The sequence below is a fragment of the Lactuca virosa genome, chromosome 4, assembly GCF_052849685.1.
Source record: "Lactuca virosa cultivar CGN04683 chromosome 4, Lactuca_virosa_CGN04683_v6, whole genome shotgun sequence".
Lineage (NCBI taxonomy): Eukaryota > Viridiplantae > Streptophyta > Magnoliopsida > Asterales > Asteraceae > Lactuca > Lactuca virosa.
In genome coordinates this window covers 49,279,848-49,300,346 of record NC_136429.1, presented here as the reverse complement: position 1 = coordinate 49,300,346, position 20,499 = coordinate 49,279,848, and the positions used below count along the sequence as shown (strand labels likewise).

The 20,499-nt window shown below is 34.8% G+C and overlaps 2 protein-coding genes across 2 annotated transcripts; one reads left to right on the top strand and one right to left on the bottom strand.

The window, feature by feature from the left end:
• The first annotated feature begins 3,854 nt into the window (after positions 1–3,854).
• Positions 3,855–8,357, top strand: LOC145104009 (polyamine oxidase 2-like). Its single transcript, XM_079041292.1, has 10 exons — positions 3,855–4,463; positions 5,396–5,511; positions 5,646–5,734; positions 5,846–5,959; positions 6,255–6,342; positions 6,454–6,539; positions 6,657–6,759; positions 7,030–7,127; positions 7,260–7,689; positions 7,801–8,357. The coding sequence occupies exons 1-10, from the start codon at positions 4,421–4,423 to the stop codon at positions 8,107–8,109; spliced, it is 1,476 nt and encodes a 491-aa protein (XP_078897418.1). The 5' UTR covers positions 3,855–4,420; the 3' UTR covers positions 8,110–8,357.
• Positions 8,358–14,728: 6,371 nt separating this feature from the next.
• LOC145104008 (protein GAMETE EXPRESSED 1-like) lies at positions 14,729–18,306 on the bottom strand. The gene is made up of 7 exons (XM_079041291.1): positions 17,975–18,306; positions 16,640–17,151; positions 15,953–16,540; positions 15,729–15,855; positions 15,456–15,642; positions 15,217–15,361; positions 14,729–15,129 (listed from the first exon to the last, which is right to left on the bottom strand). The coding sequence occupies exons 2-7, from the start codon at positions 17,122–17,124 to the stop codon at positions 14,883–14,885; spliced, it is 1,779 nt and encodes a 592-aa protein (XP_078897417.1). The 5' UTR covers positions 17,125–17,151; positions 17,975–18,306; the 3' UTR covers positions 14,729–14,882.
• Positions 18,307–20,499: the final 2,193 nt, after the last annotated feature.

Below are 20,499 nucleotides of genomic sequence, written 5' to 3'. Positions count from 1 at the left end.
CATGGGCTCCCCCATGGTCTTTCCCTGCCGGAAAGCCATGGGCTCCCCCACATGGTCTTACATCCAAGTGTCATGGGCTCCCCCATGGTCTTTCATACAAATATCACATAATCACTAGCATATAGCTTATCATAAAGCTAACTATCATACCACATATCTCTACTACAGCTAGTGTACCGCATATCATAAAATGGGTCGGCCTTGGTGCCTTAGACCCATTGGTATGGTGATAAGACTCACCTGACACTGCTGAAGTCCCACGGATAAAACTCTAGCTGCTGGTTGACAGGTTCCCGAACTGTTAATCATCAAAACGACACCCAATTAATAATTGGGTTCCAATACACAACCATAATCTACACTTGGGGTAAATGGATCATTTTACCCCTAACATAACTTGGTTCAAAACCAAGGCCCAAACTCACACCCTAAAGGCCCAAAAGCCCAATAGTCAACCAAGGCCCAACATATGGCCCAATTTTCCAAATTGGGCCCAAACCTCTACATGGACTTATTTTAAGGCCCAACCAATTATTCTAGTCCAAACAGTTGGCATTCTGATGGCCCAATGGCTAATAATCCTCAAGGCCCAATTATGGCCCACTTATGGCCCAATTTTCCAAATTGGGCCCAAGCCTCTCTAATGGGTATCATCCTGAAGCCCAATAATTCCCCTTAGTCCATAAATGTGTTCCCAATTGGCCCACAAAGGCCCACAACAGCTTAGTCCAATAAGTGGCCCAACAAGCATCCAAACCCAATTAGGGTTTTTCACATAAAATGACGATTAGGGTTAAGTGTTCCTATTTAACCCATTAAGGACTTAATCCATTAAGTCCAAACATACAATGAAATCGGGCTTGAGTCATCACTTCACTCCAATGGTCCAAAATTCGGGTCCTGATAAGTCCAAACCAAAAATCCCAAAATTAGGTTTTTCCAAACCCTAATTAGGGTTTCCAACCCAATCATAGCCCAATAGGCCCAATAACTAGGTCTTTTGATTAATTAGGGTTCATTAGGCCCATTAGGGGTTCTCTAGGTCCATTAGGGTTTCGCTAGTCGGGCACCACCCACTACCACCTAAGGTAGTGGTGGTCAACGGCGGCTCACGGCGGCGGCCTTAATCTTTTGCTAATTACAATTACAATGCTACTCTCAATTAACACACATACACACATCTAACACACACACACACAACCACCTTGAGGCGGCAGTCGGCGGTAGAGAGCGGCAACCACCACCTCACGGTGGTGGCAGTGGGGTCTTTCTTCTGATCTCCGGCCAAGCAATGCTCCTGTAGCCTCAAACCATCACAACATACAGGCATGAACACCACAACACGCACTTCTGATCGTAAATGAGCCCAGCCACCCCACCTGGTGGCGCAAAACAGCGATGATGGCATAAAACGACGGCGACAGCGGTGGTAATATAACATGTATGATAGCAAACAGAGATGGAGGGGCGTTTACGGTGGGGAAATGGTGGCAATCCACCACCGAAAACCACAACCACAGCAGAAGGAAGAAGAAGAAGAAGAAGGGCACAATGGTTATTGCTTGACACCCGCGACGTGAATGATGGCGAACCGAACAAACAGAAGGAGGAAGGTGAGGCGTGTCCGACCATGGCGGCACACAGCCATGACGACTGTCTTCGATGTTCTCGGCTTCATCAGCAATCGAACGGCGACAGGGTGACGACGGTGGCATCTTGGTGGTTCTCCGGCTTCAGCAGGCCGCACACAGGAGAAATAAGGGTGGTGCGGCTGAGGATGATATTAGGTTTAGGGTTTCGTTGGCTTATATACCTGACGGTGAAACATATTGCCATATTGTCACAAATGGTCCCTCCCTTCACCTATTCTTTCAAAAGAAGTCTATAAATTACCATTTAAACCCTGCCCCTGAAAACCTTTACTAATTAAGTCTGAATTTTTACAAAACAGCCCCTTGCTTGACAAATTCTTCTCAACTGAGGTACATAATTTACCCTTTTTGCCCCCAACCATCCAAAATCCTTTCATCAGGTCCAGATGATACCAAACACACCTTGTCCTCTAAAAATCTCTACAAAACAAGTCCCGAAATTACGCTTTAACCCCCGAATAATCCAAATTATAACATCCGGCTCCCCAAAACCAACACTCCACTAAATAATATGGATTTAGGGTGACTATTCGTTCATCAATTTTATCTATTTATTTATTAAATAAACAGAATGTTACATAACATTGACTATTGACCATGGTTGACTTTTGGTCAAACTAGGGTTTTAGAGTGTATTCTGAGAGGGTAATTCTTTATTGCTATTAGGTGTCTCATTGCTCCTGCCTACCCTGTGTGAGAGTTGTGGTATTTTTAGATGCTATTCGCGAGGTGAGCTTCTCACTATAGTTACATATGTGGTATTTATGTATGTGACCAGCTGATTCTTAATTGTTGATTGTTGTTATATGTGAATCGAATTGAATTGCTGATAACTTCGGAATTGCTGAAAATCCCCAGGGTTGCTGATAACCCCTGAAACGTGCTGATAATCCGCTGAGCGTGCTGCTAGCTCAATGGGATTGCTGATAACCCATAATTATTTGTTATGCTGTGCATTATGGATATTTTGGAAAGGACTTACTAAACGTCATGCTTACAATTGTGGATTATTGTGTTACATGTATTTCAGATGATCGCGGAAAGGCGAATGCTTGACTGTACACTCCGGCTTGCAGATTTTACAATTATGTATTTTGATACTCTGATTAGGATGTTTGTATTTGATGTACCTTAGATTTTTACTGACTTTGTTTTATGATATTTGAGATTTTTCTATATTTAAAAATGAAAAATTTTGTGGTAAAAATTGGGATGTTACAAGTTAAAATTTGCTTTCCATTGACAAAACATCAAAACTCAGAACTTCAAGATCAAATCTAAACATGACTGTTTTATGATAGTTGTGTACTTGTAAGATCACTTGTAGGGCCAAATTTTTCAAAATTATTTCTTGAAGTTCTTCTATTAACGACTTTGAGAAATGTGAACACGTCAGTGTGAAATCTAAGGTGATCCAGGTCTATTGTTTGTTTAATGCTAGTTGCGTGCCTAGATTTTCACTTGGAGAGTCGTTCCTTGAAGTTCTTGTCATTCACCGACCTTGAACTTCTTCTCGTTGAAACTTTTGAAAGATGAAGAGGCTTAGTCTTTGTTTAATGGTATTTCAAGTCTGTTTTAAGGTCAACTGCCACATATACTTCCAAATGGGATTAATCAATATATGTATATTTCCAAGTGGGACTAAGTAAACAAATTCAATAGGTTACATGATATACCGTTCACAGGATCATTTCGGAAGAAAACAAAAAGTTAGGTGACATTATAAAACTTAAAGTGACTTAAGTGACCAAATAAATACAAATAAAAAGTTAAATGACAAAATTCAATCTTAACCTTTAATTATAAGAAGTTAAAAAATCTTTTGAGTTGTCACGAGTATTAATTAAATATCTTAAGTTAAAATGTTTTTTAAATTGTAGAATTTACTTAGTTAAAAGATCAATAATTTTAGTATTAAAATAAATTAATGTTATGGTTAACTAATAGAAAGTTGAATAGTTTGAAGTTTTAAATAAACATGATTCAAGATAAATAATTTATTTTAAATCCGAGTTTAATGATCTCTTTTAAAAAATTTATGATAAAGATAAAACTAAAATATAAAAAAATAATTATTCTATCTTTATATCTAAGTTAATATAAAAATTATTATTCCATAAATAATTTTATTTTTTATAAAGTATATTTTCGCATAGTGCATATAAGAGGAAAAGCAGGTACTTTATCAAACCTAACAATTCTCACACAATTTATTGAAAGGAAGGGGAACAAAGCAACGTGTGTTGGTTGATCTCTTCATCATCTCACTAATAAATACAAATCCAAAATCACAAAATATCTCACCCGTGGATCTCTCTCTCTCTCTCTGTCTCTCTCTCTCTCTCTCTCTCTCTGAGTCTCTGTCGAATCAAACTCTGAAACGCATTTAGCAATCATCAAATCATTCCGGTGGAGTTACCATATTTGGTTACCTGGATTTTGATCTTTTACCCGAATCCTACCAGACCATATAGGCACCAGGGTTTCCGAGAGATTTATACAGAGATTTGAAACCAAGAGTTCGTAATACGCATGAGCTGGTTGGTAAATCTGGGTTGTAATTCTTCGAATTCAAATCACTTCATCACTTGTCTTCTCCTTTTCGTTCTTCATCACTCACCCCAATTGTTACCTACTTCCCTTTTTCAGTTCGACAAACCCTTGGATCCTAGAAGGCCTGTTAATAGTTTCTCCCTCTTACAGTTGTCGTTATTATTGTTTTGGTTACGAATTAATCCCTTTATTTGGTCCAACATCATCATCGCAACATGGGTTCAGGAGGAGACAAGAGTAATCCTCAATTGAAACAAGGTATCTCGTAAAATCTATTCTCTTTTTGTTCTTACTTTAGTATCTGTATTACCTGTGCAATAATTCATTATTCGATTACTTTTCAATTTTTGGGGATCTTCATATGTAACAGCATATTGCACTATTGCACTTTTTGCTAGTTCTCTTTTAATTCTAAACTTGAATTTTAGGAGAAGATTAAAACTTAAAAGACACACCAAAGTTACAATTAGGTATTACTTGTCTAGAAGAATAAACTGTAGTGGTAATAGATAATTTACTACTACAAAAAGTCAAGAACAGATAACCGATCATATTATTTGTGGTTATGAAAGAGGGTTTTAAAGGAACTGCGTGTCATGGGGCGTTGCCTCTACCATGAATTTTTGTAAATGGGGAAGTATTATTTGGGGTATCCCACATACGATGACAAATAGTTTTCATATATTTGGGCTCTACATGTTGTGTTTTGACCTGTCTGTAACACTATTTTTGGAATGGAGTGTATACTAATAGTAATATAATACCATCACTACATGTGCATATCAATACTGTTGGTGGGGTCGCTTCTGAGAATCTGTATTATTGTTTATGCATTCTAGTCACATTCCAATGTGGTCCCTAAAAAAAGCATTCATGTCATCTAAAGTAGCAAATCTTTACAGATTCTTTTTTGTAACTTCTTTGCGTACACACACATGTATGTATGTATATATGTATGTTTGTGTATGTATATGTATGTTTTGTACTTTCAGTTACTAAATTGTAAACCTTTTATGGAGAAAATTGTATGTGAGTCTCTATCCTGAATAGCTGTAATGAATCAAGCCTCATTCTCTTGGTTAAGTTAGAAAACTGTAAATTTATTGTTGACTTTCAAGTACTCATAGTCACATATTAATTATTTATATGAGAGTTTCATATCTAATTCTTGTTTCCCCCTTAAAATGTAGCAATTTGCTATTCAAATGTTGAAGCAAGGCGTTCAACCTCACCATCTGTTATTGTGATTGGTGGTGGATTTGCTGGCATTGCTGCTGCTCGTGCCCTTCATGATGCTTCATTTCAGGTACTTCAAATAAACATTGTTTTTTCTTCAGATATTGTTAAATGATGATTCTTTTGCAGTGACACTATTTCTTGAAGATAAATAATACACAAACATACAAGACATAAGCATGAATTTAATTTTTTTTTTTTCAGGTTATAGTACTTGAATCTCGTAATAGAATTGGTGGTCGGGTTCGTACTGATTACTCATTTGGTTTTCCAGTGGACTTAGGTGCATCATGGTGAGAAGGGCCTTCATATCCATTGACTGTTTGACTTTACATAAACAGATAAATATAATAATACCTTATTAAGATTCTTTCCCTAATTGTACATTAATGTTAACTTTTCAGGTTGCATGGGGTTTGCAAGGAGAATCCATTGGCACCAGTTATCAGTAGACTTGGATTGCCTTTATACAGAACTAGTGGCGATGATTCAGTGTTATATGATCATGATTTGGAGAGGTAATGAATTTCAAATCTTCATATTTAATGTATATTGTTAGCTCTACTTCTAGTTTGGTTATATAGTTGTATGTGGTGAGTGTATTGTTATTAATATTTGCCTAATTATTGTGGTTTCTGTATGTGTTATATTCATATCTTGAAAATAAGTTATGTCTATTGGTTTAGATTCTTGAACATAGAAACAAAAAAAAGATAATGATCAGTTTGCATTTACTTTGTTAATGACTTAATTCAAGGTGCAAATTGTTTACTGATGTACTCCTTCAATTTTCTTTTTGTACTTACTCTTCAGCTATGCACTGTTTGATATGGATGGGAATCAAGTTCCTCAAGAATTAGTCTCACAGGTTGGAAAAACATTTGAGACCATATTGGAAGAGGCAAGTTCGTCTATCACAACTGTTATCATTAATCAAATCTATTTCTAAATATTTAACCATTTTTTTTTCTTTCATTATTGGTCTCTTGACATGCTGCTTTATGTATTGCAGACTAATAAAGTGAGGGAGGAGTTCCCTGAAGACATGTCTATAGAGCATGCAATATCAATCGTGTTTGAAAGAAACCCAAAACTAAGGTAAATTCATATCACACTTCAATAACATAATGTTAAAAATATTAAAATCAGTTTTCCAGTTTTTAAGTCTGTTTGTTTGTCATAAAACACTATAACTAAAGCATCCATTTGTTACAGGTTGGAGGGGCTTTCTCATAAGGTCTTGCAGTGGTACTTATGTAGAATGGAAGGCTGGTTTGCTGCAGATGCTGAAACCATATCCCTTAAATGCTGGGATAAGGCATGTTTTTTTTTTACCTTTTCCTTTTTCCTTTTTCCCCCTATATGGCTATATAGATATATTAGACTACAGAGGGCATTCTCGTCCTTTGCACAGACAAGAGAGTCAGGAGTCCCTATCGGTTGTCCCACCTTTTTGGGCAGAACAAAAAGTTGCAGTTTTTGTCCCATTGAGAGTCTTGTACTTTTATTCCAATGCATGTCAAACACAGTATAAAGCAGTCTTGTTCAGTACTGTCATGTCATCTGATAGTTGCTTTTTGATGAGCAGGAAGAATTGCTTCCTGGTGGACATGGACTTATGGTCCGTGGTTACCTTCCGGTTATAAACACACTTGCCAAAGGGCTTGACATCCGATTAGATCACAGGTAGATTTCATCTTCTTATATACCAAAAGATAGTAACCAATAAAAGGACAAAAACTAACATATTCTTTTACGCCCTTCAACTTACACCCACTTTTTTTTGTTTAATACTTATTGGTGTGTATATTCGCAAAGGGTAACGAAGATAAATAGACGTAAAAACGGCGTAAAAGTAAGCGTCGAAAACGGGAAAACATTATTTGCGGATGCAGTTGTTGTGGCAGTGCCACTTGGCGTTTTGAAGTCAAACACCATTAAATTCGAACCCAGATTACCGGAATGGAAAGAGGAAGCCATAGCCGACCTCGGAGTCGGAATCGAAAACAAGATAGTTTTGCATTTTGAGAGAGTGTTTTGGCCAAATGTTGAATTTCTAGGAGTAGTTTCAGAAACTTCTTACGGATGTAGCTACTTTCTTAATCTCCACAAAGCCACTGGTCATCCTGTCTTGGTTTATATGCCAGCTGGACGCCTTGCAAAAGACATCGAGAAATTATCGGATGATGCTGCGGCTAATTTTGCTTTTTTACATCTCAAAAAGATTCTTCCTGACGCCTCCCCCCCTGTAATACGAATACCGTTATTATTATATTAAAAAAAAAAAAAAAAGAGTAACAAACACCACAACCATAGCAACTCAATAATTCATGTGAATATTTTATTTGTTTTGATGCAGATTCAACATTTGGTGTCGCATTGGGGTAGTGATATAAATTCACTCGGGTCGTATAGCTATGATGCAGTAGGGAAACCCCATGATCTGTATGAAAGGCTAAGGATTCCTGTGGATAACTTATTTTTTGCTGGGGAAGCGACAAGTGTCGACTACCCGGGGTCCGTACATGGTGCCTACCACACTGGATTAATGGCGGCTGAGGACTGTAGGATGCGTGTTCTAGAACGTTATGGAGAGCTTGATCTTTTCCAGCCTGTCATGGGTGAGGATACCCCTGCTTCTATTCCTTTGTTGATATCGCGTATTTAAGAAGGTGGGACCGGGTTACTTACTGGGTTTTGGTTCCTATTTTTGTGATTGTGAGCGGTGGGTCATGGTTGTTTGTAACCAGGACCCTAACAACGCTCACAGCCTAAAGGGAACCTAATATTGAGATTGCTTTATGGATATAAATAATGAGGTGTGTGGACTATATAGCCAAACTTATTGAGGACACTGTTTATGAAACGATCTGAACTTTGAGAACAATATATGAAATTATGGATTGGTTAACAAAATAGTAAGTAAATTGATTGATGGTTTGTTTATTGGATGACATGTATTTATTTACCCTTGAATTCGAAGTAACAAGTTATCTTGATTACAATTTGAGTGAATAGCATGTATTATGTTGACAAATCATACTTATAAGGTTCCATTTGGTCGTGGAAAACTTTTTTCAATTTTCTAGGAAATGTTTTTAAAAAAAGGAGTGGAGTTTTTATTTTCAATTTTTAAAACTTTTGACTTTTCATTTTCCATTTTAAAAAATTTGAAATTATGGATCGGTTTAACAAAATAGTAAGTAAATTTGTTGATGGTATGTTTATTGGATGAACATGTATTTACCCTTAAATCGAAGTAACGAGTTATGTTGATAACAATTTGAGTGATAGCATGTATTATGTTGACAAATCATAGTATATAAGGTTGTATTTGGTTGTGGAAACCTGTTTTCAGTTTTTTTGGAAATGTTTTTTAAAGAGTGATTTTTATTTTTTAGTTTTCAAAATTTAAAAAGCACGTTTGGTTAAAACTATTTGAGTTTTTATTTTTCATTCTAAAAAGTAGAAATAGTATTTGGTTGTGTATTTTCTTTATTTTTTAATTTCTAGTTTTTGTTATTTTAAATTGGGTTTAAATTGTTTTTGGAAAAAAAAAACTATTGATTTTTTTAAAGTTGGTTTAAATAGGGTAAGAGATGGGTAGTGTGAGTTTAGGGATGAGTGAGGGTGGGTGGATAGGATGGGGTAAGTAAGGGAGGGTATGTAGGTCTATAGGGTCGGGTGGAGTGGGTTTGGTGGATGAGTATAGGGTGGCTCATAGATGGATGGGTGACGGTAGATAGGGTGGGTTGGTGAGTAGGGTCTGCAAGGGTGGCTTAGGGGTAAGTGGGGTGAGTGCATATATATGGGTAGGTATGGGTGGGGTATAGGTCGAGTAGGTAGGGTGGTGTTGGTAAGTTAGAAGGGGTGTATATGGGTCTTTATGTTTTCAACCAATTAGAAATTTACAACTTATATATACAACAAAAAAAACAAATTGAAAAAGCTCTCCAATTGTGGAGACAGTGATGATAGAAATGGTGATGGTTATAGACTTATGGTGTCGCAACTGATGATGTCATTAGTGATGATAGTTGTGGTAGTGATGTTAGTGATGGTAGAACTGATGATTAGTGGATGATAATTCTTTCATTGTCAGATCCTTTTTTCCTAGAAGTGCCACAAATTCTCAATAATTTGGTAACCCTTCTCTTTCTCCTTTATCTACTCCACAACACACAACTAGGGATATGCAAGTAGATGACCCCATCCTCTCCGCCTACTACAATCATACATACCCTTTCAACCCAGCTCTAATGTATTCCCAACAACAATTAATATTCCAATTGTCTATCTTAGAACAAAGGCTAGGAAGTGTGTACTATCCAGATTTTATGAGGATGTCACGAAGTCATGCACCTACACATTCTCCTCTTCTTAAAACCAATAAAAAGGATATTAACCTCATCTTGCAGTCTATTCGTGAAACTATCTCTTCCCAGCAAACCACCCTATCCTACCTAACCAAGGAGGTTAAAGCCCTCAAACAAGCAAAAGCTTTAACCTCTACACTAACTCCTCCACCTCAACCTACTTGAACCACCCTTAACTCACCCATCATGAGTAGGGCTGTAAATGAACTAAACGTTCGGCAAAATGTTCGTGAACCGTTCAGTAGGAAGTTTGTTTATGTTCGTTTATTTAATAAATGAATGAACATGAACACAAATTCCCGTTCGTTTAGTTAAACGAATAGACATGAACAATGGTCTTGTTCTTTCATTTATGTTCGTGAACGTTTGTTTATGTTGTTCGTTTATATTCGTTCATTTAAGTTTATTTATGCTCTTATATGTTCAATTGTTTTTTTATTACATTACTATATCACATGTTCATTTATTTTCATATATGTTCAATTGTGTTTGTTTATATTTGTTCGTTTATGTCCATTCATTTATGTTCGTTTAGCATGTTCACGAACAAACATTAACAAGGTAATTTGTTAAATGAACGAGCATGAACAACAAATCTCGTTCGTTTATCCGTTCATGTTCATTCATTTGTTCGGCTAACTTAAACGAACGAACATGAACAAGCTCTTATTCGTGTTCATTCGGTTCGTTCACAGCCCTAATCATGAGCTTATTTCAAAACTCGTGTCTTTGCTCAATTCCTATGTGGAAGATATGAAAAAGCTTCATAGAAACCCTAACCAAACCAATTTCAATATTTATTAACAATATAGTCACTCAATTGCGATCCTCTGTACCATGTTTGATTAGAAATGATTAAAAATCATACATAGGAATTAAAGTAGTTGAGGAACACCTTAACCAGCCCTATTCAACCTTATACTCCACCCAAAACACCTTAACCCAAAAACTATTAAACAAATCCAAGAAACTCATTCCTAACTCCTACAAACCACCAAGAACCTACATGATCTGATCTCTTCCCTTAAAAGCATTCAGACTCAGCTTGGCTTCTCACCTACGTCCCCCAACTCCTAACACTCAGCCATTTGAAGTGTTGGTGAAGAAATGGACACTAACATAGAGAAAATCACCAATGCCTTCAATCAATCCTTAGTCCAGTTCAAATCTCTCCCACTCATTAACATTATCTTTTGATGAATCATATCCACACTCAAAATCATACATGCCACCCACCCAAATCAAACCCAAAATACCTCATGCTTCTTCTTCTTCATAACCATTATCTGCTACTTAAACAATATTTTTCACTCCCCTTGCCACTTCCCCTCCTACAACATCAAAGGGGGAGTCTCCATCTCGTAAAGGAGTAAATCCATAAATCCCTTGCTTTATCTCATGCTTCTCCCTCTAAGGAAGTGATGACAAAAAGGGAGAGACAAGTTTGGGAAGGAAGAAAATCATTTTAAAGAAAAACGCCCTATTTAGAGCCTTCTAGTTCATCCAAGAAGCCATCTTCTTCCTACATATCTAAAAATGGAGATAAATATCGGGAATCCATTTCCTCACATATTAGATCCAAGTAAGCTTTTCATTCTTTTGTTTCATCCTCATTACAATAAAATCCTTTTAGTTCATTAGCTCTAGAGAGACTTGCAATTTATGCTCTAGAGACACTTGTAAGTTATGCTACAAGTTTTGAATGAATATTGAAGAATCCGTCTAGGAAAAGGTTGAAACAAAATTTGCTTATGCTAGAGAAGTTGAGTACTTGGCCTCTAAAAAGGCTAAGCCAAAGATTTTGGAGGAAATAGAAAACAAGAAGTTCATAGAAAGGGTTTCTTTTCAAAGAATCTCAAGTGACATGCTCAACAAACAAAGCAACCAAGGAAGCTACTATTATAATCTTTATAGAGAAGGAAGACAAAGACGTTATGAGAAACTCATACGGAAAAGGTTAATAAGCTTGGATATATAGAGTCGTAGAGGTACTTACTGTTGGAATAGTGTCCAATATCATAACTAAATTGGTAAGACTATCCATTAATAACAGGGTCCTTTTTGGGTTGCCCTTAATGATCCAAATAGTATTAAAATGTTATGAGAGAGAGATATACAAATAGTTTATTAATTATTCATGTGATGATTAATTAATTAGAAACTAGTTTGGAATTAATTAGAAGTAATCTGGAATTAATTTGTGCTAGTTAAAAGGTGCAGTGACTGAATGTTAATTGTTCAATAGTTGAATAATTAGAACATTTTGGATCCCTTGGAGGGATGAACGTAATTTTTAAGGGATAGGCCTTGAAATTTCGTCCATGGCTTAATATAAAGAAGATATTTGAATTTGGATTATATTCAAATATGCTTTCTTTGCAAGCAACTGAAAACTATAAATACCCCCTCCCAGACGCTCATAATTTTGTCCCACTCTACTGTTCTTAGAGTTTCTCTTCTCTTTTGATTAACTCCTTAGTCAATCTCTATTTTTCTAGGGATTAATTTCATACATTTAATAATTTGGAATTGTTGGGTGTGAACCATTAGAGGTAATCTACTTTGGTTGCTATCTTCCTTGGCTTGTTTGAATTCGATCTACATCAAAGTTCTTCAAACAAATTGGTTTTGCTAAAGGTTAGTAATTTTCTAATCCCTCTTGTAGTTGTTAATATCAATTAAGTTAAAGATCCTTAAAGGTTTTAGAGTTTATTTTCCTTAGATTAAAATTATTTGTTTCCGCTGCCATGTAATTAATCTAGGAAGTATATAGAAAACCTATCAGTGATGGTATCAGAGCCATGCTTAAATGATATTTGCACTACATAAAGATTGAGTTTATATTTTGTTTGCTTATTCTTATGGAAAAATCGAAAATAGGGTTATACACATACATACATATTCACACATTCGCATACACATACACACATACATATACATACACATGCACACACAAACATACACATACACATATTGTAACACCCGCAGATTGAGGCTAGTCAATTAAGATAGTATAAGAGTTAAAAATGACTTTTTGATAGAAGATTATTTAAAATAAATAATCTTAATCAAAGTTATTGTATATGTGACAGAGATTTTGTACATATAAAGAACGCTAAAATCCAACTTTGTATGAAGGAGTTATCCTTCTTCGAAGTTTCGCGATTAAATCGACACGACTCCGCGTATCGTAAAAAATGAAATTTTGATGAATTACTTTTTAGCCTAATTAATCTAAACAAAAGTCGTAGTAGTCATAAAATCGAGAGCGTGCATATGGAGAACGCTCAAATCTGACTTCCTAAGACAAAGTTATGATTTTTCTAATATTTTAGCGTAACAGTGTTAGCACGGAAACCAAAATTCAAATCGGTCGATTGTTAGGAAAAATAATCTAAATGAGAATCGAAGACCTCGCTAATAAGAGTCTGTCAATATAAAGACAGTCAAGAACGAACGTTGGAAGAGAGAGTTATGAATTTTTAACGGACTTTAAAAGTTTAAGCATGTTCATAATGAACAACCTCAATAACCTCAACGTAGGAGATCCACTAGAGAAAAGAGAAGTGCAATTCCTTCCGATTTCTATGTATATGTCGAAGAAAATGAAGAACCAGATGGAATGATTGAAAACGATCCAATCAACTTCTCTCAGGCCATGCAAAGTTAAAATTCTCAAAGGTGGATTGATGTCGTGAATGAGGAGTATAAGTCCATGCAAGACAATAAAGTTTGGGATATTGTTCCATTACCTAAAGGTTCAAAGGCTATTGGTTGCAAATGGATTTTTAAGACCAAAAGGGATTCAAAAGGTAATGTGGAAAGACATAAGGCACGTCTTGTAGCTAAGAGCTTTATTCAAAAGGAAGGAATTGACTTTAAAGAGATTTCTCTCCGGTCTCATCAAAAGACTCTTTTAGCTTGATCATGGTACTAGTTGCACATTACAATCTTGAGTTACATCAGAAGGATGTTAAGACAACATTTCTCAGTGGTGACATTGATGAAACTATATATATGGTGCAACCAGAAAACTTCTTATCGAAAGACTCAAAGGAAATGGTTTGCAAACTAAATAAATTTATCTATGCACTCAAGCAAGCCTCCCGCCAGTGGTACCACAAGTTTCATCAGATCATTGTCTCGTTTGGTTTTAAGGCAAACAGAGTAGATGATTGTGTATATCCCAAGTTCAGTGGGAGTAAATACATCTTCCTGGTTTTGTATGTTGATTATATCTTACCTGCCACCAAGGATTTGGAGGTCTTATATGAGACCAAGAGATTTCTTTCAAATCATTTTGAGATGAAAGATCTTGAGGAAGCCTCATTTGTATTAGGAATCCAAATTTAACGAGACAAATCTCGTGGAATTATAGGATTATCACAAAAGTGTTATATTTAAAAGATCCTTGAAAGATTTGGAATGCAAAACTGCAAATCAGGAGACATCCCTGCTTCGAAAGGAGACAAATTCAGTCTCAACAATGTCCTAAAAATGACCTTGAAGTTAAAGAGATGTAGAAGATTCCTTATGCATCAGTTGTTAGGAGTCTTATGTATGCTCAAGTGTGTACACGTCCCGACATATCTTTCATTATAGGGATGTTGGGAAGATATCTAAGCAACCTAAGTATGGACCACTGGAAAACAGCCAAACGGGTTTTGAGATATCTACATTTTCGACATAAGTGTTTAAAAGAACCTACTCCCATATGACATTATTTGGCCCTAGTTTGAAATGTGCTTGCATATTTTTTTTTATTAAGAAACATCGTTGCATAAACGGGGAAAAATAAGACACGTTGCACAGATAAGTAATTAACCCAATAAAAGATAATCAGATATTATCATTGTTATGGATCATGTTTATGGTGTTCTATTGAAAAATATGACACATTGCAAAGATAAGTAATTAACCTAATAATAGATAACTAGATATTATCATTGTTATGGATCATGTTTATGGTTTGTATAGAACACGCATATGAAACTGTATCATCTCAAAGCACAGTTTAATGAGCCGATGAGAATACTTGTTGCCTCAATATTTATGGATCTTAAAGCTATAGATGACGATGGCGGAGATTATATTGTCTAGAAATTGCAGTGGTGATTGAAGCCTCTCCAAGTCCTTCTGGAACCATATAGTCAAGGTCGTCCAATTCATCTTCGGGTAAATCAGTGTCAACCCATGAAGACCAGTCCACATCATCATCATCATCATCAGCTACCATCTGTTTATTTCCTTGCATACCATTAACCTTCTCAATTAGTGATTGTAGCATACGATGGTTCAATGTCTCGTAATCTCTGCTTGAATTCAATTACAAAAACAGTAAGTGATATTTCCAAAAAAAAAAAAAACACAGCTTCTAATGGAAGAGTCTTCATGTTTACCTATATGTGTATATGGCATACAGAAGTTGACATGATGCAAGAAGCACAAATATTGACCTAACAATGCTTATAATCCATCTCTGTTGTTCAATGTCATTTCCATAACGAAGCACCACAAACTCAATCACAAATGTCACACATAATCCTACACAAACAAAAAGAAAAAAAAATATTGAAGATTATTGTAAGATATGGAAACATCCTAAAAGTGAACTGATTGAAATTTTTAGCTAATTTACCTATATAAAGCCTGGACCTCACATTGTAGGTTTGCTTTGTACTTGTGAACATATAGAGCGTGAAGATTAATAAAGAATACACAAGGAAAGCTTTAAAGACTCGTGATTCATGCAAAATTGCATTGTGCAGAGTGAAAAGCTTGTCAATTGCAACAAACATACTCGCTTGCTTTGACTCAAAAATTTCCTAACACAAACATCCAAATAATGAAAAGATTATTTAGAATGATAAAACAAATAATCAAATATAAAAAATACTAAAAAAACGCGAACCTGGGCAGCCAATATAGTTTTTGAATTCTCAACTAGATGATCATGAACTTGTTTAAGTTGTTGTTGCCTTTGTATGAGTTCCTGTTGTTGACTATGACCAAGCTCAATCAACTGTTGCAATGTGCCCCTTCAACAAAATTGTAAAACTCAATAAGTATATATAATATATGCAAATAAATATATTATGTATCTTTTTTTTTCGGGATTTTTATTTTCTAATTTACCTGCTCTCTTCTAGGGCTTGGGACTGAAAACTTGTGACAGTATGAAGAGCCTCAAGCGCAGCAGTTTGGCTATCAAGAAGTTGTTTTTGCTTATCCAATGAAGTTTCTGTTATGTTCTCAATATCATCAGCTTTGCTTTGTAATGTATCCATTTTCATAAACATTACATCTCCAACTTTACCAATCTCTTTTTCTATTTCAACAGCTTCATCTCTTAAATTCTTCAATTCTCCCCCAATCTTATTGGCAGATTCATTCAACATCATCATCCCTTCATCCAGTCTTTCATTCATTTTATTTTGTCCATTACTCAGCTCCATTTGAGAATCTGCTAGTTTGAGGGATTGCTCATAAATCGATTGGGAATGCTCTAACACAACACTAACATGTTGTTCAACGTTTTTTGATGTTTTAGCCACTTGTTGAGTTTGAACATCAATAGAAGCCAATGATTCATGAATATGTTGTGAACTATGCAACATACGTTCTGCCTGCTCTTCTATGTTCTCTAATTTGTCCTCTGCATATTCAGCAGACCTTTTGAGTTCATTCACTAGTCTTTCTGTTTGTCTCTTGAAAGCATCCGTTCTACAATACAAATCCAATTCTAATAATTGCTAATGTCTCCATATAACTTTTTTTTTTATTTATTTATAATAATCTAAAGAAGCATATGAGAGACTCAACTGTAACTGATGACAGATGGAATTGGTCTCAAGATAGAACTCAAGATAAATCCTATGAGCATCTTCGTCTAATTTTTTAAGACAATTTTTCATGGGAGCTTTTGCATCACAATAAGGAAAATGAGACCTCCCAGTGTCCTTCTGAAAGCAATCAGTAAGATGCCAAGCCAGTCTAGACCGTTGTTCTTCACCTGCTAGAATCTCTGAGCATCCTGCAAATAGATTTTGATATGCATTTTGCCAACAAGAATTGGATGCAACAACCTTTCTCTTTGCTTTTTCAACCAAACTCATTCCTTTCTTGCTATTCAAGGATTCCATTGAGAATTCAGCAACAACATCATGTGAAACAACTGGAAACGCTGAAGGTTTGTCAATAGAATCAATCTTTCCAGTAGTGAAAAACCAACTAAAGGACTTGATGTTGTATGATAGAAACAAAAGAACCCATAGGATCCCAATATTATAAAGCTTATGCTGATTCATCGGATCCAATAAACCAAGATAAGAAGCCTGTATGGAAATTGTAGAAATATATATAATCAAAAGATATGATTTAGTGGAGAGAGACTGTATAAGATGAATAGTGCAAAACTTGTGAGGCAAGAATTACGAAGAGTTAACAATTCAATATGTAAGTGGAATAGAATCGATAGGAATACATGGGAAAAAAAAACCCCACAACAAGTCAACAGCAAAGGGCCTACCAGATAAAAAAGAATGCAAGCGGAAAAAGACTGCCCATGAATATATAATATTTATATTAAAATCTCTGTTGCTTTTGCGTGAAGAAAACGGACATAAAATTTATTCTAGACAAAATTGCAAAAATGGTCCCTGTTCTTGTCAAAAATATAACTTAGAAATTTGTTAACTTAAATGGAAGGCTAATAATTTCATTATGCGAAAAGTGGTATGGCATAATGAACTTAATGACACAGATGGACCTTATTTCACTTATTTTTAGAAGCAAATATCCTCATATGATAACATTACAAGCATAAACACTTGATATGATAAATAAAGATCCATACTTTCCAAACAAACCAGATACTACTATAACTTTGATTAGTAAATCTATTCAATCTGATACTCTCTCATCGTTTCAAGAAGAAAGCTCGATGCAGATTACTGTTTATGTTCTGCTGTAAATAAGTACAGATCAAATAGAGAAATGAACAATTTTGCAACGTTTTTATCAATAAGACTTCTACTTTTTTTTGTGAGTATGTTGATAACTCTATTAAACTTCATATAGAGGACGAAAAATAGGAGCTTTTTACCATTGAGGCATTTTATCAAACAATTGATGCTCAGTAGAAATTTGGGTACTTACAGTCTACTAAGTTCTCCTCGAAATGAAAAGAGAAGAAGAACCCACCGATTACCAAATGTGCCAAAAGGGTAAAACATGGTTTTAAAGGGATGAAACGGTTGGGGTGTCAATGGGTCGTCAGGATTTTGTTTCCCACTTTCACTTAAACGCTTCCTTTCTCAATCAACTCCGCGCTTCCGTGGGGCTGGTAATCGACCACCGCCTGCTACCGTAATACTCCGTGGCAAAAATTGTATTTTGGAGGTGTGGGTGACCCCATCACTGACAAAGAAGATTGTGTAGATGTCTTATTTTTCTATTTTTTTACGTAGGTTTGTATTGTCGGGTTGTGCATTAGCCATTGCACAATGATGGTTAAATCCATGAAGAGTTGTATCAAATTTAAATAAGAAAGAGAATCTATGCATTCACTTCAACTTTTAAAAGATTCCTAAATTATCATCACAATTCTATTAAAAATTTCATGATCATTCAACTTCACACACTCTTTTCTTTCTATTATACGTTACATCATTTCATGATCATTCAACTCCACACTCAATCCTTTATGTTATATTCATATTTATTCTATTAAACTTTTGTAATGAAATAATATCAGCGAAATTAAATGCTTATTTCTTAAGTTTTTTTTAGATTAGTTTATGTTGTATTTTGAAGACATTGAATTAAAAAGTTGTTTTTTTAGTTTAATAAATACACCTAATTGTTGATAAATTAAATATTTTCCTTTTTATTTTTCCTATCTATTTTCCTAGTGTTTTTAGATGATTACAAATGTAATAAAAATTTATTAATTTTATTAAATATAACAAGTATCATAATCTTAAATGTGTAGTAAGATGGTAGAAGAAAAAAAGTATGAGAATATTTGATTTCTCCTAATTGTTCATCAATTCCAACAAATTGAACAGGAATGACAAAAACAAAACAAATATATATATATATATATATATATATATATATATATATATATATATATATATATGAGAAAAGTGAATATACCCTTAAGGGTATATAAGCTTAGGTACCCAAACTCACCATACTATGTTGTTTTGTATCATATATATACATTGTAATTGTCCAATGTTCTTATAATTCAACTTCTAACTTGATTTACTTCCAAGATGTTTATAAATTTCACTTTAATCTTCTTCTTACATAATTTTCATTTTCAACTATAATATATATAGCGTAGTAGGTGTTCGGCAAAAAGATGTGATATAAGAGGAAGATAATAGTGAAATTTTGAAAATCTTCAAAGTAAATTAAGTTAGGGGTTAGAGTTTAATACCATTATAATGAATATATCAAACAAAACGACTCATAATCAAGGTTGTCATAAGATCACATTTGGGATTATATTAGGATCGAATTTGGCATAAGATCGTATTTGGGATTGTGGGATTAAGATTAGAATTGTAAGGTCGAGATCCCATCTGATCTTACCATTCAATCAAAATATGAATTTAGACATTACCCAATAGGTTTGTACATATTTCCCCCTTATTTTTTTATTGTTTTATTTTTTGAACAGTAAACGATTAAAAGGGTAAAGTAAAAGGCGTAAAATAAAATTTCCCTTTAGCCACTCAAGAAACTTGTCACGTCCTCATAAAGCAAACAAAGAATCATGAAGAACTCGAGAAAAGAATCAAGAAACAACTCAAAAAATTCGAGGTTACATGTTTTGTATATGTCCTTGTTATTTTTTTATTTTTTTTTGATATAAACTTGATAATTCTTGATTTTTTTTCTATACATAACCATGTTTGATCTTTTGTATATTATATTCATGTTTAATTCCTTTTAGTTCAACATGATTAGTTGTACATAATGTCATACGATATTATACAAGGAAAAGTCGTTAAAGATTTTGATACTAAGTACAAACATATACTTTCAAATAATAATTAGACAAAACTACAAGAATGGTAATCCATATGACAAAGAAGATGACAACTTATCCGAAGGACATTGTGAATAGTCTACTTGTAAAAATAGGGAAATTTGTATTTCCAATTGATTTTGTGGTAATTGAAATGGAGGAAGATTATGACATTCCAATCATTCTTGGTCGGCCATTCGTTAGCAACGTCCGCGCAGGCTTTAGTTGACATTCACGATTCGAAGGTGACTTTAAGAGTGGGTTCAGAAGAAATCACATTTGGGGTTGATCAAGCAACAAAATATTCAAGGAAAAGTGATGACGAAGTATTTTATGTCAATACATTTGAAGAAGAAATAAATGACATCGTAAAAGGGATGACAGATGATGACTTGAAAAAGGAAGAAGAGTTTGACGAAGAAATGCACAAATACGATAAGTTAATAAAAGAATAGTGTGAAATATTGGAGGCAGGGGAGGATACGATATGCGGTGTAACACCAAGTTTCATGTATATCTCTTTTAAAAAATATTAATATTTTAAAATTTGAATTTCTAGTGGCCATGAAGTGGTGATTGAGTCCCACGACATGGCCATGATCAGTGGATTCGTGGAGGCCAAGTAAGTGTCAGGGCGTGG